General features: G+C 47.5%; 1 protein-coding gene across 2 annotated transcripts in view; it reads right to left on the bottom strand.

Annotated features, from left to right (window-relative positions):
• strip1 (striatin interacting protein 1) overlaps window positions 1-17,052 on the bottom strand; it is a 100,759-nt gene that overhangs the window by 31,154 nt on the left and 52,553 nt on the right. For both annotated transcript variants that reach the window (XM_038819731.1, XM_038819732.1), the window contains exons 12-15: window positions 15,981-16,044; window positions 8,057-8,128; window positions 1,494-1,568; window positions 669-766 (exon numbers count right to left, since the gene is read on the bottom strand). In XM_038819731.1, the coding sequence (XP_038675659.1) occupies window positions 669-766; window positions 1,494-1,568; window positions 8,057-8,128; window positions 15,981-16,044 (309 nt within the window). The remainder of the gene's footprint in view (window positions 1-668; window positions 767-1,493; window positions 1,569-8,056; window positions 8,129-15,980; window positions 16,045-17,052) is intronic.

Below are 17,052 nucleotides of genomic sequence, written 5' to 3'. Positions count from 1 at the left end.
ACAATAGATGGAAATAATTTCCAGTTGATTCCCGGTCTTTTTAGGTCAGGTGGTGACGTAGTGGTCTTGTCACTGGACTAGTAAACCAGAGACCCAGAGTAATGCTCTGGGGACCCAGGTTCAAACCAGAGACCCAATGTAGATGGCGAAATTTGAATTCAATAAAAATCTGGAATTAAAAGTCGAATGATGAGCATGAAACAATTGGCGTAAAAACCCATCTGAAATGAAATGAAATGAAAATCGCTTATTGTCACAAGTAGGCTTCAAATGAAGTTACTGTGAAAAGCCCCTAGTCGCCACATTCCGGCACCTGTTCGGGGAGGCTGGTACGGGAATTGAACCGTGCTGCTGGCCTGCCTTGGTCTGCTTTAAAAGCCAGCGATTTAGCCCTGTGCTAAACCAGCCCCTTTGGTTCACTAATGTCCTGAAGGGAAGGAAATCTGTTCGTCCTTACCTGGTCTGGTCACGTGACGCCAGAGCCTCAGCAATGTGGTTCACTCTTAACTTCCCCCTCAAGGACAATTAGGGACGGACAATAAGTGCTGGCACCGCATGCGCTGCCCATGTCCCATGAACAAATAAAAAACTCCATGGAAATTAAAATCTATAATTTAATGAAAACAGTGAAAGAAGTGGAAAGCTTTCAAAATGAAGGAGACACTTACGGCATTTCTTCTGGTAGGACATCAGCAAGAATGTTGATGGAGTCAGTCTTTGCTTTTGAGGTTGGGGCTGCAGCCAGAAGGATCTTAAGCAAAGCAATCTGTGGGGAAGAGTAGAGGGTAAAGACCGTTTGAAATGGCGCCCCGATCTGTGAGGAGCTGATCCTGCTCCCCATTGCAGGAAAGCTGCCTAAGTGTGGCCTCGAAAACTCCCCGAGGCTCAAAGAAATGGCAAAGCGCTGTTAAATAGCGGTGTCAATTTTGGCACTGCAGCTGCCATTTTTAGAAGTTTAGAAATTTTTGGGGTGAATCACGCCCAATAACTAAACTGGTGGATAACATCAAGTTGTTGGGGAGAATAGTAAATACTGAAGAGGACTGCAACAAATTATAACACAGCATTAATAAACTTGCACAACGGGCCTATAATTTGTAAATTAGTTTCAATCTAGTTAAGTGTAAGATTTTACATTTTGCCAAAAATGAAATAAGAGCACATGTTCCTTGAAAAATAAGAAATTAGGTCGAGGAGTAAAGGGATCTGGGAATAGGCAGCAAGACAGGTCAATAAGGCAATAAAAAAAGCAAACCAAGTACTCGGCTTTATTTCCAGATAAAGAGGATCAAAAAGGGGGCGGCTGAGGCAAACAATAATAATATAAATAAAGAGAAACTAGTTATAAATATGTTAACGGACAATGGGTGAAATGGGGCTCAGGTTGTGTATAAATGCCAGCTTGGTCTGGCCCTAATGGTCTGTTTCTGTGTTGAATATTCTAAATAATTTGGTGCAGAAAGAAAGATGACTGTAAATGAATTTATACTCACCATGTATTGAGGCAGGCTGGGTAGTATACCCTGGTACAGAACTTCAGCAGGGGTGAGGTCAAACTCCTCGTCTCCCTAAAAGTAAAAAAATCCACAAATAACATTCCGGTTACTTCTTGAACTTCAGATCGATACTTGATCTCGATTTTCATTCAGCATTCCACCCATAATCTCCACTAATCAAGCATTTTCAATGGAATGCAAGCCACATTATATTGTACATGGACACTCTGAATGTACCGGGCCATCCTGATCTCTCAACTCCCGGACCTCCTCCCAACGCACTGACTTACCGCATACAAGATCCTCAAGCTCCCTCCCCCCCACCCCCACTCTACCTCTCAAGGGTATCCCCGGGCCCGAACCCTGGCACGGGCAACTTAGCACCCGGGTACCTTGACACAGCCAGCTTGGCACCCTGGCAGTGCCCCTACCAGCCTGCAAGTGCCACTAAGGCACTCTGGCAGTGCCAGGGTGGCAGCAGGAATGCCAGGGTGTCACACTGTTCAAAGCCTGACCTCCCTGGGGGGGGAGGGGGGGGGCCCTTCAACGTGGATCAGTGCTAAATGGCGTCATGGCAAGGTCTCCCAGGTTTGGGCCATTCGTTTCTGCGTCTTGGGAGAATCGGGCACCGACATATTTAAATGCGCCGTTACATCTCGCGAGAGCGCTCAAGAGATTTAACATCCTCATCGCATCACCGGGTCGGGTGGGACAAGGCAGTTCGATCACGCCCTAGAGCCTTGAATGACAGAGTTTAAGATTTCCATGACCCTTGTTGTGAAAAAGTGCTTCCCATTTTAAAATTTCTGCTTTTGTTCTGAATTTATCCAGCCTCACTGAAGGAGAGGTCAACATTCCATTTGTTATCTTAATTGCTTTTTGAAATGAAAAATGAAAATCACTTATTGTCACGAGTAGGCTTCAATGAAGTTACTGTGAAAAGCCCCTAGTCGCCACATTCCGGCGCCTGTCCAGGGAGGTGGTACGGGAATCGAACCCTGCTGCTGGCCTGCTTTAAAAGCCAGCGATTTAGCCCAGTGAGCTAAACCAGCCCCTGTTTGTTTGTGTGTGTTTCATAATCTATGAGCAATTTGTGACATCCAAAACTTTGCTCTTTCATATTTCTTAATTTCTCACCACAAGAAGACTCTGGCATGTCCTTTGTGAGCCCAGTTGATGTTATAACTGGACGGGAAGATACCAGAATGGAACCTGGCTAACCTTTCCTTTTTTTATAACATGTGCAGGAACCGAGTCACAGGACTGCTAATTAGTTTTAATGAGAAAAACATTTATTAAACATGGAAAACATTGGTGATACAATATGCCTTTACACCCCTTTAGCTTAGCAATAACAATAGGTTTGAGGATTAACATGGATCTTAATCTACAATGGTCTTATTAACACAAAGTCCCTTTTAAATCACACAAGATAATTTTGGGCAAATGCTCTCTCCACTCTGAGCCCCAAGTGAATATTTGTGGATGTCTCCTCAGAACTCCCCAGATGATGATCACATGAGAGGTTCCAAACTCCACTCCCAAAACCACACTTTAAAATCTTCTCTCATAATAATGCTTTTCCTTAGCGGTTTGCATTTCAAAATCCAGACCAGGTTTTCCAAATGACACTTTTAAACAAAGCTTCTGCTCCACTTTTAACAGCATGTCCAGTACAGGATTTTGCACCAACCCCTTTAGGATTGTCTTGCCTTGACTGCTTTCCAAACTGCTCACAATTGCTTTAACTCTCAATTCCCAGACTGTATTAAAACGGCATCAGAGGTTTGCTTTCGCTTTGAAGGCTGCTATCCCACGTTAAATCTGGTTCCTGCAATTCTCTCTTTAATTCAAAACACTCTGCTTACTCTTCTTTGAATTCTTTTGAACAATACCTTGGTCTCTGTTCACTTAACTCCAGGCTTCTTGGACACTTTCCTTCATTTCTCTAGTTTCCTTAACCAGCTGGATTTTAGATCTCCAGCATCTGTTTTCTTAACCATTCCTTCATAGTATGACTTTTCATCCAGCAAGGCTAATTAAAACCAGCCTTCTAAAGCCAACTGCTTCCAGCAAACCTGTGAGAGCTGCCTTCTCTCTCACTACCTATCTCCAACTGCAAATTAGCTAAACTAAAATTTAAAAGTTTCTCTTCCTTACAAGGCCCCAGTTGCTAAGCATGTGTAAGTCTTTTATTTATTCTTCATTCCATAGTCCTCTCTAAGCACAATAGAAACACAGTTGGAGCTTAAAACCCACACACATACAAACACCCAACATGAATCCAACTATGCGTTTTACCGTTCCAAGCACAGAAACATTAAATTAGTCAGACTTATTTCTAATGTTTACCAATACAAATATAAATCTCTTAAAATTACCATTGTTTTCCAAGATCTTGGATCCAAAGAGGGTAACCTCACATTTATCCATGTTTACCTCAATTTGCCATACATTTGCAAATTTATTTCATCTGTCTCTTTATAACTTGTTACCTCCCTCTGCATACCTTACTACATCTGAAACACTCTACTCCATTATCCATTCCATTGAAATATACTAAGAAAAGCTGAGATCCTAATACCGATCCCTGGGAAACATCATTCTTTACAGCGATCAGAGTACCTTCACTTTATCCTGACTGTCTCCTATCTCTCCTATCAATCAATTCCCAACCAAATCGTACAGTTGTATCCAATTTCAAGTGCTTTAATCTTTTGCAATAGAGTCGTTGAAAAGTTAGGGCATAAAAATAGTTCATTCAGCCCATTGTGTCTGCACCAAGCAAAAAGAAAAGAAACGCCGCTCAATTTAATCCCACTTCCCAGAACCGAACAATGGTCTTGTAGTTTACAGAACTCCAGGTGTAGATCTAGGTACCTTTTAAAAGAGTTGAGCATTTCAGCTTCAACCACCAATTAGGACAATGAATTCCAGATGCCCATCATCCTTTGGGTGGAAACATTTTTCCTCATGTCCCCTCTAATCCTTCTACCAATCAGGTGGTAATTAACCCCTCAGCTAGGGTGAACATGTCTTTCCTGTCTGGGCCTCTTATAAGTTTGTTACCTCAATTAAGTCACCCCTTAGCCTCCTTCCTCTGTTTTACACAAAAAAATCTTTCCACAGAGTTGTAATTTTCAAGCTCTGGCAACATTCTTTTAAGCCCTTCCAGAAGAGTTACATTCTTCCTGTAATGTGGTGACCAGAACTAGGCACAGAATTCCAGCTGTGGTCTAACCAGCGTTTTATTCAGTTCCAGCATTACATCCCTGGTTTTGTTTTGTTTCATTCATTCATGGGATGCGTTTGTTCTTGTCTGGGTCAGCATTTCCCATAGAATCCCTACAGTGCAGGTGGCCATTTGGCCGATCAAGTCTGCACCGACCCTCTGGAAGGCCCAATTCCCCATCCTATCCCCGGAACCCCACCTGGGGCAATTTAGTATAGCTGATCCATCTAATTTGCACATCTTTGGACTGTGGGGGGAAACCTGGAGCACCCGAAAGAAACCTACGCAGACATGAAAAGAATGTACAAACTACACACAGTCACCCAAGGTTGGTATTGAACCCGGGTGTCTGGTGCTGTGAGGCAGCAGTGCTAACCACTGTGCCACCATGCCGCCCACTAATTGTCCAATTGAGTGGCTTGCTGTGCCATTTCAGAGTGTCCGGAAAACAGACGTAGTTTTAAGAGACTACACTTGTATTGTTAAATATTAGAAGAAAGATAAGTGGGTTTATTTTAATACAGTGTGGGTGGCACAGTAGCACAGTGGTTAGCACTGTTGCTACACAGCGCCAGGGTCCCAGGTTCGATTCCCGGCTTGGGCCACTGTGTGTGCGGAGTCTGCATATTCACCCTGTGTTTACGTGGGTTTCCTCCGGGTGCTCTGGTTTCCTCCCACAAGTCCCAAAAGACGTGCTGTTAGGTAATTTGGACATTCTGAATTCTCCCCCCAGGTATCCGAACAGGCGCCGGAATGTGGCACTAGGGGCTTTTCACAGTAACTTCATTGTAGTATTAATGTAAGCCTACTTGTGACAATAAAGATTATGATTATTAATTTAGTGTTTCTGTGTAAGGAAGAGTAAGCCTATAGTTAAATTCATGTTGGTCAAAGATGATTGCATGTGTGGAAGTTGTCAGTTCAAACTATGTTTATATTCGATGAAAGGGTTTACACCATATAAAATAAACAAGCTTGGAGAGGGAAAGAGAAGTTGCCTAGCAACCATGGGCACCTTTAGGGTAGGAATTTTGTTATTTATTTTAGCTGAATTCATAGCAGTTCGTGACAAGCAGCTAGAGATGGAACATCTCTCAGCTTTGCTGGAAGAAAATGGTGTAATGGTTAAGATTGCCAGTGCCACAAATTTGAAGAACAGCTAGTTAAGAAAACTAAAGGGAAGAGGAGGTTCCAGGAAGCCTGACGCTAAAGGAACAGAGAAAACAGGGACCAGAACAGGATACTGTCCAGGTGAAGACAGATAGTTGAAAGGAGTTGGCCAGTCAGAAACCAGAAAGATATCTGAAGTGGTTCTAAGGTGTGTGGTATCTTACTACAGTTTGTGAGACATGGGTACATTCATGAGTTTGGATACATTCATGACAATCATCTGGGGGGGATTTGAGGAGAAATCCATGGATGATCAATTGAGTGGCATCGGCTATTTGAAATGAAATGAAAAATGAAATGAAATGAATGAAAAAAATGAAATGAAATGAAAATCGCTTATTATCACGAGTAGGCTTCAATGAAGTTACTGTGAAAAGCCCCTAGTCGCCACATTCTGGTGCCTGTCCGGGGTGGCTGGTACGGGAATCAAACCGTGCTGCTGGCCTGCTTGGTCTGCTTTAAAAGCCAGCAATTTAGCCGAGTGAGCTAAACCAGCCTCTAGTCAGGGTCAGGGTGGAGTGTTATCCTTGAAACCATGTGTACATTTGTGAAGCTAAGGAGGAACTGAGAGAGTATTTTATTAAACATGAAAAGTTTGATGCTAATGCATGTTTTTTTCTTGTTGTTAAAAACTAATTGGCAGTTCTGTGACTCCACGTCTTTTTTTTTTAAATTAGACGTTGCAATTTTTTGAGCCAGGGTTCTATTTTGGGGTCTTCCCGTCCAGTAGTAACACCAACTGGGATCATAAAAAGTGGGAATTTAAGAGTCAACCACTTTGGAGTCTGGAATCACACGTAGGCAAGACCAGAAAAAACGGCAGATTTCCTGTCCGAAAGAACATTAGTGAACCAGATGGGTTTTTACAATAATCAACAATGGCTTGATTAGACTTTTAATTCTAGATTTCTTTTATTGAATTCAAATTTCACCATCTACCATGGTGGGATTTGAACCCTGGTTTCTGGATTACTCGTCCAGTGACAACACCACTGCATCATCACCTCTCTGTCTGTGTTCAATACCTCTTCCAACAAAGGAAAGCATTCCATTTGTTTTCTTTACCACTTCATCCACCTGTTTCACCATGTACTGGGAGCTATTGACATGCACTTCAAGGTTTCTCACTTCCTCAATACCTCTCAATATCCTCCCTTTTATTGAGTATTTCCTTGCTTTATTCACCCTCAAATGCTTTACCGCACGCTTTTCCAGATTAATTCCACTTGTCACGTTCCTCAAACTCAACCAAACCATTGATATCATTCTAGGCATAAACAGCTATCCACTTCATGGCCAAATTTTGAGTTAGCTACAAAATTTCCTATCATGCCTCCCACATTTAAGTCCAAATCATTGATATATACAACAAACAGCAAGGGCTCCAACACTGAGCGTGATGGAATACCACTAGAAACTACTTTTCATTCATAAAAACATCCATCGATCATTACCCTTTGTTTCATGTCACGGAGTCATCTTGAATCCAACTTCCCACCCTCCCCCGTATCTGGGGATTTCAATTTTCTGAATGGTCTGCAATGTGGGACCTTGTCAAGTGCCTTACTGAAATCTATGCAAGCAACAGCCTCTGCACTGCTCTCATCAATTCTCCTCATTATTTCTTCAAAACAATTTGATCCAAGTTTGTAAGACATGATCTTCCCCTAATAAAATCACTCCGAATATTCCTATCCATTAACCAATCCCTTCACCCATTCGAATTAATATGCTACCCCTGATCCCATGACTCCCAATTTTAGGTGATAGTCCTCCAGGTAATATTGTGGATAACTTTGAGACATTTTATTACACTGAAGTCTTATTAGAACACAAGTTTGCTCAAAGATCTTATTCACAATTCATTTCTTTTTATCAGCACATTCTATTATTTACTCAAGAATCAAACATAATTTGCCTTTTACAAATCCATACCAGCTGTCACTAATTAATCCAGGTTGCATATGGTGCACACTGCTGCCACTGAATGTCAGGAGCGGAGGAAGTGAATGTCCACGCAAAGTAAAAGACATTTTAGGTTGAAAAGTATGTCACACAGATGGTACACTGTGTATTTAGGAACGCAATGTATTGTTAAAAATTCTACTTCTGACTGACATCAGCAGACTTCAAAATTTAGAAATAGCACAATCCATACCGCAGAGAGTGGCTTTTTCAGATACTCCTCCTCCTTCTTGATTTGAATCTCGGATACTGAAACGTATTTGTGCTGTAGAGCAAATAAATGATGAGTTTATGCATACACACAGAAATGTTTTCAGCTGTTTTAAAAACTGTCTATATGAAATAAGTATTTTTCTCAATTTTTTTATATTTAGAACACTGGTTTTGAGGAATAGAACACCTGCCATTTCAAGCAGCAAGCAAACATTAAATGCAGAGTAAAACGTTATTCCAATATTAACACTTAATTGCTCCAATCTCAGAAAAGCCTTCAGCATGCATGTGATATTTCTCATATGAGACATCTCATGACCCCTTATTAAACATCAGATAAATCCCACCATGTGGACATAATGCCCATCCTCAATTCTTCTTGAAGAGGTACAGGTTAGACTAACTATTGCAGTTCATGTTGTGGAGGTGCTCCCACAATGCTGTTTCAGGGAAAATCATAAAACTCCCTATTAATAATGGAAGATCATGGACATATATACAAGTTAGGTGTCCAATGTATGCAACTTGGAGGGGATCTTGCAGATTTGTTGCCCTGCACTTCCTGGTCCTTCTAGATGGCAAAGTCACAAGTTTAGGAAATGCTGTTGAAAATGCCTTTGTGAATTGCTGCAATGCATCCTAGAGTTGATACACACTGCAGCCATGGTATGCCAGTAGTCCAGGGAGTGCATGGAGTTCCAATTGAGTTGGTTACTTTGTCCTGGATTATGTCAAGCCCTTTGTGTATTTTCGCAGTTACACCTCTCCAGGCAAGTGCAGAGTATTCCATCATTCTTCTGATTTCTCATTGTGGAACTTCCGGTTGCGGCTATGCGGAGCTAAATCACACGTTCGGCAGCTCCCGCTAGCATAGGACTTTTGGGCTCTTTTTAGGGCCCGCTACGGCGCTGGTTTGACTTTTCCAGGTGTGGAAAGGGAACAGCAACATTTCCCTGCTGGTGTATGGATTGGACCAGGAGCGGGGCGATTAAAAAAGCGGCATTGGAGCAGAGAAAGGTGCGAGGGAGGAAGACCAAGATGGCGGCGGGCGGGGACCAGGCAGCGTGGACGCAGTGGGCGCAGGAGCAGCAGGAGCTGCTCCAACGCTGCTTTAGAAAGCTTAAGGCAGAGCTGCTGGAAGCGCTGAAAGCCTCATTTGACAAGCTCCTGGAGACCCAGACGGCCCAAGGGGCGGCGATCCGGGAGGTCCAGCAAAAGGTCTCGGAGAATGAGGATGAGATCCTAGGCCTGGCGGTGAAGGTGGAGGCGTACGAGGCGCTCAACAAGAAGTGGCAGGCGAGGTTCGAGGAGATGGAGAACCGGTCAAGGCGGAAGAATCTGCGGATCCTGGGCCTCCCGGAGGGGCTGGAGGGATCAGACATGGGGGCCTATGTGGTCACCATGTTGAATTTGCTGATGGGAGCGGGGTCCTTCCAAGGGGCCTTGGAGCTGGAGGGGGCCCACCGAGTGCTGGCGAGGAAGCTTAAGCCCAGCGAGCCGCCGAGGGCGGTGCTGGTGCGGTTCCACCGGTTCGTGATCGAGAGTGTGTGCTTAGGTAGGCCAAGAAGGAGCGGAGCGGCAGATGGGAGAATGCAGAGGTCCAAATCTACCAGGATTAGAGTGCGGAAGTTGCGAGGAAGAGGGCTGGTTAAAATCGAGCGAAAGCAGTGCTGCACAGGAGAGGGGTGACGTTTGGCATGCTACAGCAGGCGTGCCTATGGGTCACCACAAAGACCGTCATCACTATTTTGAGTCCCCGGAGGAGGCCTGGGCCTTTGTTCAGGCCGAAAAACTGGACTCAGACTGAGGGTTGGGGGATGGTCGGGGATGGTTGTGTTGTGCTTCGAGGGGGGGTTCTTTCTTTGTTCTTTGGGGCATTGTTCAGGCCCGCCAGATGGCCTCGTGAAGGAGGGGTAGGCATTTAGCCTGAGGGGTTGATGGTCGGTAGGGGTTGATGGGGCCTCATGGGGGGGGGGGGGGGGGGGGGGGGGGGGGGGGGGGGGGGGGGGGGCTGGGATGCGGCTAGTGAGATTGGGCCAGAGGAGGCGGGGCCGGCCGAGTGGGAAGCGCTGACTTTTTCCCATGCTGGGACCGGAAGGGGAAGGAGGTGAGCCTGTTCGTGGGCAAGGAGGGGAGGGGCAGTGTTACACTGGATTGGTGCGGCGGGAGTGGCCGGGGTCAGCGGGAATCAGCTAACTCACGGGAGTACAATGGGGGGAGCAACACAGCTAGGGGGGGACCTAGCTAGGGAGAGTGGGGGTACCGGGTTGCTGCTGAAAGGGCCAGGGGGAGCTGGAGTTGACAGAGGGGGTCGAGACGGAGATCTGCCGCTGTGGGGAAGGGACCGTGCGGGGGACGCGGTCTAGGAAGGGCTATGGCTGATCGGCGGGAGGAGGTGAATAGCCCCCTGATCCGGCAGATAACTGGAATGTAAGGGGACTGAATGGACCGGTCAAAAGAGCCCGGGTATTCGCGCATCAGAAGGGGCTGAGGGCGGATGTGGCCATGCTCTAGGAGACGCACCTAAGGGTGGTGGATCAGGTAAGGTTGAGAAAGGGGTGGGTAGGGCAAGTGTTCCTTTCGGGCTTAGAATCGAAAAACCGGGGGGTGGCGATTTTGGTGGGGATGAGAGTATCGTTCGTGGCGTAGAGCGTGGTGGCGGACAAGGGCGGTAGGTATGTGATGGTGAGTGGCAAGCTTCAGGGGGAGCAGGTGGTGCTGGTCAATGTGTACCGCATTGGGACGATGCGAGCTTCATGCGACGTATGTTGGGCCGGATTCCATGTCTTGAGACAGGGGGTCTAATAATGGGAGGGGATTTCAACACGGTGCTGGACCCGGCACTTTATCGCTCCAGGTCCAGGACGGGTAGGAGGCCGGCGGCAGCCAAGGTGTTGAGGGGGTTCATGGACCAGATGGGAGGGGTGGACCCCTGGAGATTTACGAGGCCGGGGGTTAGGGAATTCTCGTTCTTCTCCCATGTCCACAAGGCTTACTCCCGGATTGACTTTTTTGTCTTGGGCAGGGCGCTGATTCCCAGGGTGGAGGACGCAGAATACTCATTTCAGATCACGCTCCGCATTGGGTGGACCTTGAATTGGGGGAGGAGAGGGACCAACGTCCGATGTGGCGTCTAGAGGTGGGGTTGCTGGCTGACGAGGAGGCGAGCGGGCAGGTCCGGAGGTGTAAAGATAGGTACCTGGAGACTAATATAATGGGGAGGTGCAAGTTGGGGTGGTTTGGGAGGCACTGAAGGCGGCGGTTAGAGAGGAGCTGATCTCCATTAGGGCACACAAGGAGAGGGGGGAGAGGAGAGAGAGGGAGAGGTTGGTGGGGGAGATGGTGAGGGTAGATAGGAGGTACGCGGAGACCCCAGAGGAGGGATAGCTGAGGAAGCGACGTAGCCTCCAAGCTGAGTTTGATTTATTGATCAGCAGGAAAGCGGAGGCGCAGTGGAGGAGAGCGCAGGGGGTGGTATATGAATATGGAGAAAAGGCGAGTCGGATGCTGGCGCATAAGCTTCGGAAGTGGGAGGCAGCTAGGGAGATCTGGGGAGTTCGGGACGGAAGAGGGAGCATAGTACGAAGCGTGGCGGGCATCAACGGGGTCTTTAGGAGCTTCTACGAGGAACTGTACCGGTCAGAGCCCCCAGTGGAGGAGGGAGGGATGGATCGCTTCCTAGGCAAGCTGAGGTTTCCGAGAGTGGAGGAGGAGCAGGTGGCAGGGTTGGGGCCGCCAGTTGGACTGGAGGAGCTGGCCAAAGCGATAGGGAACATGCAGACGGGGAAGGCACCGGGGCCAGACGGGTTCCTGCTGGGCCCGCTGCTAGTTAGGACCTTCAACGAGGCAAGGGAAGGGGGGGCTCTGCCCCCGACGATGTCTAGGACGCTGATCTCCCTGATCCTGAAGCGGGATAAGGATCCCCTAGTGTGGGTCATATAGGCTGATTTCACTCCTAAATGTAGATGCAAAGTTGCTGGCAAAGATATTCGCCATGAGGATTAAGGACACCGTGTCACAGGTCATACACGAGGATCGAACGGGTTTTGTGAAAGGGAGGCAGTTGAATGCTAATGTACGGTGGCTCTTAAAGGCGGAGATAGTGGCGGCGATGGATGCGGAGAAGGCCTTTGATAGGGTGGAATGGGATACCTATGGGAGGTGTTGAAAAGGTTTGGGTTTGGAGAGGGGTTCGTTAGGTGGGTGAGGCTGCTATACGAGGCCCCAGTGGCGAGTGTGGCTACAAACGGAAGGAGGTCAGAGTATTTCCGACTGCACCGGGGGACGAGGCAGGGGTGCCCCCTGTCTCCCCTGCTCTTTGCGCTGGCGATTGAACCCCTGGCCATGGCGTTGAGGGAGTCGAGGAACTGGAGGGGGATAGTGCGGGGTGGGGAGGAGCATCGGCTGTCATTATACGCGGATGACCCACTGTTGTACGTGGCGGACCCGGTGGGGGGAATGCCGGAGGTGATGAGGATCCTTCGGGAGTTTGGGGATTTTTCCGGGTATAAGCTCAATGTGGGGAAGAGTGAGCTGTTCGTAGTGCACCCAGGGGACCAGGAGAGGGGGGTTGGTGAGCTCCCACTGAAGAGGGCGGAGAGGAGTATTAGGTACCTGGGAGTACAGGTAGCTGGGGGGCCTTACATAGGCTTAACTTCACGAGGCTGGTGGAGCAGATGGAGGAGGAGTTTAAGAGGTGGGATGTGCTGCCACTCTCCCTAGCGGGCAGGGTCCAGTCAGTCAAAATGACGGTGCTCCCGAGGTTTTTGTTCTTGTTCCAGTGCCTCCCTATCCTGATTCCTGAGGCTTTTTTCAGGCGGGTCAATAGGAGCGTTATGGGGTTTGTGTGGGCGCAGAAGACCCCGAGGGTGAGAAGGGTGTTCCTGGAGCAGGGCAGGGATAGGGGGACGTTGGCTCTGCCTAACCTCTGTGGGTACTACTGGGCCGCCAACATGGCGATGATACGTAGGTGGGTAATGGAGGGAGAGGGGCGGCATGGAAGAGGTTGGAGATGGCGTCCTGTGTGGGCACGAGTCTGGAGGTGCTGGTGACGGCGCCGCTACCGCTTCCCCCAACGAGGTATACTACAAGCCCGGTGGGCGGCTACCCTCAAAATTTGGGAGCAATGGAGGCGGCATGGGGGGAGGTGAGGGCTTCAGTGTGGTCCCCGATATGGGGGAACCACCGGTTTGTCCCAGGGAGAATGGACGGAGGGTTTCTGAGCTGGCACAGGGCAGGTATTAGGCGGTTGGGGGACCTATTTGTAGATGGGAAGTTTGCAACCCTGGGGGAGCTGGAGGGGAGGTTTGGCCTCCCCCCGGGGAACACCTTCAGATACATGCAGGTAAGGACGTTTGTCAGGCGGCAGGTGACGGAGTTCCCACTGTTGCCGTCAAGAGAGGTTCAGGACAGGGTGCTCTCGGGGACGTGGGTTGGAGAGGGGAGATTTCGGCAACCCATCAAGTGATGCAGGAGGGGGAGGAGGCCTCAGTGGAAGAGCTGGAAGGTAAGTGGGAGGAGGAGTTAGGAGAGGAGATCGATGAGGGGACGTGGGCGGATGCCCTGGGGAGGATGAATTCCTCTTCCTGTTGCGCAAGGCTCAGCTTAATTCAATTTAAGGTGCTGCATAGGGCGCACATGCCTGGGGCAAGGCTGAGCCGGTTCTTTGGGAGAGAGGGCAGGTGTGTCAGGTGTTCAGGGAGCCCAGCAAACCAAACCCACATGTTCTGGGCATGCCCTGCGCTGGAGGGCTTTCGGAGGGGCGTCGCGGAGACACTGTCAAGGGTGGTTGGTTCCAGGGTTGAGCTGGCTGGGGGCTCGCAATATTTGGGGTAGCAGTGGAGCCGGGAGTGCAAGAGGCCGGTATTCTGGCCTTTGCGTCACCGGTAGCCCGGCGCTGGATTCTTCTACAGTGGAAGGATGCGAGGCCCACGGGCGTAGAATCCTGGGTCAACAATATGGCTGGGTTTATCAAACTGGAGAGGGTCAAATTTGCCTTAAGGGGGTCGGTGCAAGGGTTCATCCAGCGGTGGCAACCGTTTCTAGACTTCCTGGCGGAGCGTTAGGTGATGGTCAGTAACAGCAGCAACCCGGGAGGGGGGGGGGGATGTTTGGAGTGGGCGGCGTGTATATTTGCTTTCATGTTAATTATTTCTGTTAACATTATTTGTGTATGGGGGTTACTGTTCTTATTTCTTTCTGTTCTTGTTGGTAAAAATGTGTGAAAACTTGAATAAAAACTATTTTATTTATTTTTTAATTCTTCTGATTTCTGCTTTGTAGGCTTCGGAGGGATTTTGAAGAGCTAGCTGCTGCAGAATAGATGATCTCACCAAGGTATCTATATGGCTGGTCCAGCGCAAGGGGCCTGGGTTCAATCTTAGCCTTGGGCCACTGTCTGTGAGGAGTCTGCACGTTCTCCCCGTGCCTGCGTGGGTTTCCTCCAGAAAATAAATTTCCTCCGGGTGCTCCGGTTTCCTCCCACAGTCCAAAGATGTACAGGTTAAGTGGATTGGCCATGCTAAATTGCCCCTTAGTGTCCAAAAAAGGTTAGGTGGGGATATTGGGTTACAGGGATAGGGTGGGGATAGGTATGGTGCTCTTTCAGAGGGTCGGTACAGACTCAGTGGACCGAATGGCCTCCTTCTGCACTGCACTGCACTGATTCTATGATATCCCCAGCATAGACCATGTTAGATCAGCTCCACTGGGTGGGCCACATCATCCGCATGCCTGACAGGTGATTCCCGAAACAAGTGTTCTATTCGGAGCTTCGCAGGGTAAGTGAGCTCCAGAAGAGTAGAGGAAACAGTCAAGGACACCCTCAAAGTATCAATGAAGAAGTGCAACATCCTCACCGACACCTGGGAATCCAAGACATCCCAAAGTTGAGAAAAAGCATCTAGGAAGGAGGTAAACACCTAGGGTTTCATCGCTGAGAGAAAACTAAAGCTAAGCGTTGGCAGCGAAAGGGACATGTGCTAACCAAGGATTCCCACCCACCCACTCCTCCAACCACCGTCTGTCCCACTGGTGGCAGAGACTGCAGGTCACACATTGCACTTCTCACTTACCTGGGAAGCAAGCAAATCATCCTCGTCTCTGAGGGACTGCCTAAAATGAGAGAAGTCGACAGTACACACTGCTACCACTATGCAAAGTGGTGGAGAGAGTAAATGGAGTATCAATCAAGTGGGCTGCTTTGCTCTGGATGGTGTTGAACGTTTTGAGAGTTGTTCGAGCTGCACTCAAGCAGGCAACTGTCGTAAGCTATGGGCCGTTTTGAGAAAGATGGGATTAGAAAGAGCAACTGGGTATATTTAAGTCGGCACGGACAAGATGGGCCGAATGGCCCCTTCTGTGCTGTATCATTTCTATGGTTCTACGGAGAGTATTCCATGACACTCCTGACTTATGCCATGTGGACAAGATTTTGAGAATCTGGAGGTGAGATACAAACTAATGGTCTGAATCGGCTGAGTGTTTTGTGAGGTTACTTAAAATAATTTTATAAAACTGTCATCCCGTGAAAGGGCAGTTAACAGAGTTGCTGGCTAAGCCAGCATTTTTGTTGCGCATCCATAATTGCACTGGAGAGGAGTACCCTACTTTGAGGGCACAGCCAGACTCAGTAAGGAAGGCAGGTTTCCTTCACAATAAAATTAGTGAACCAATTGAGCGTAACAGCAATTAGAATAGGCACTTGGGCAAGTTATTGATGTGCGAGTGCCTACGGTCATTTTTTCTGATGCATAAAAGAGATAAAAGGCAAAACATCTGAAGGCTATTTCCTTGCTACAATTTCGTATTCAAAATGGAAAACAATTGGTACAAAAAGACATTTACAATTTTTCAGAGGAACTGTTGCCTTGGGTGGTTTAAAGCTGTATCTGCTGCCCGCCTACCTGCTTAAGGGTTTTGATACTTTCGTGAATGGGCCGTGGTAATCCAACAACAGTATCAGTGTCACTGCAAAGAGAAAAAAAAGTTTAAAGGCGCCGGTGTGTTTGCATTTATACCTGACACTTTCCAATGCAAGTCCCCCATAATTCTTCTGAATCTACTGTGATGCGACATTTAAAAATATATATTTTGGGAGATTATGGTGGAACACTGGAACAGAGGTAGGTCATTCAATCCATCAAACCTGCTTGCCATTTAATACGATCATGGTTGATCAGATATTTAAATGCCTTTTACACCCACTATCCCCCAACGCTTTATATATTGTTAATCAGAAATTTTATCAATATCTGCTTTAAACATACATAATGATTGAGCTTCCACAGCCCTCTGGCGTACAGAATCCTCATCTCAGTGATAAGTGGCATCCCCCTTATTTTGAAATTGTGCCGCCTAGTCCTCGATGCCCTAATCATGGGAAACATCTTACCTGCATCTACCCTGTCTATTCCTTAAAGTGATCATATCTAATTCTTTGAAACTCGAGAGAACACAGGCCCAGTTTGCCCAATCTCTCTTCATAATACAGTCCCACCACATGGGGAACTAGTCTGGTGAACCTTTATTGCACTCCCTCTATGGCAATAATATTCTTCTGAGGGAAAAAAATCAAAACAGTGCTCCAGGTGCAGCCCAACCAAGCTCCTATTCAACTGAAGCAAGACCACACCACTCCGGTACTCAAATCCTCTTACAATAAAGGCTAACATTCCATTAGCCTTCCTAATAACTTGCTGCAACTGCATGTTAGCCTTCAGTGACTTGTACAAAGGGACTTGGGTGTCCTTGTTCATAACTACACTTGCTAATTTCTTACCATTTGGGAAATATTCTACACATCTGCTCCTTCGACTGGATTACCTCACATTCTTCCACATTATATTCCATCGGTCGTGTTTTGCTCACAACCCATATGTCCGCCTATCTTTGTATCATCCACAAACTTGGAAACATTACATTTGGTCCCCACATCAAATCATTGATCTATATTGTGAACAGCAGTGCCCAGGTATC

The sequence above is a fragment of the Scyliorhinus canicula genome, chromosome 15, assembly GCF_902713615.1.
Source record: "Scyliorhinus canicula chromosome 15, sScyCan1.1, whole genome shotgun sequence".
Lineage (NCBI taxonomy): Eukaryota > Metazoa > Chordata > Chondrichthyes > Carcharhiniformes > Scyliorhinidae > Scyliorhinus > Scyliorhinus canicula.
Note: the sequence above shows the minus strand (reverse complement) of the source record. Positions and strands in the feature narration are given on the sequence as shown.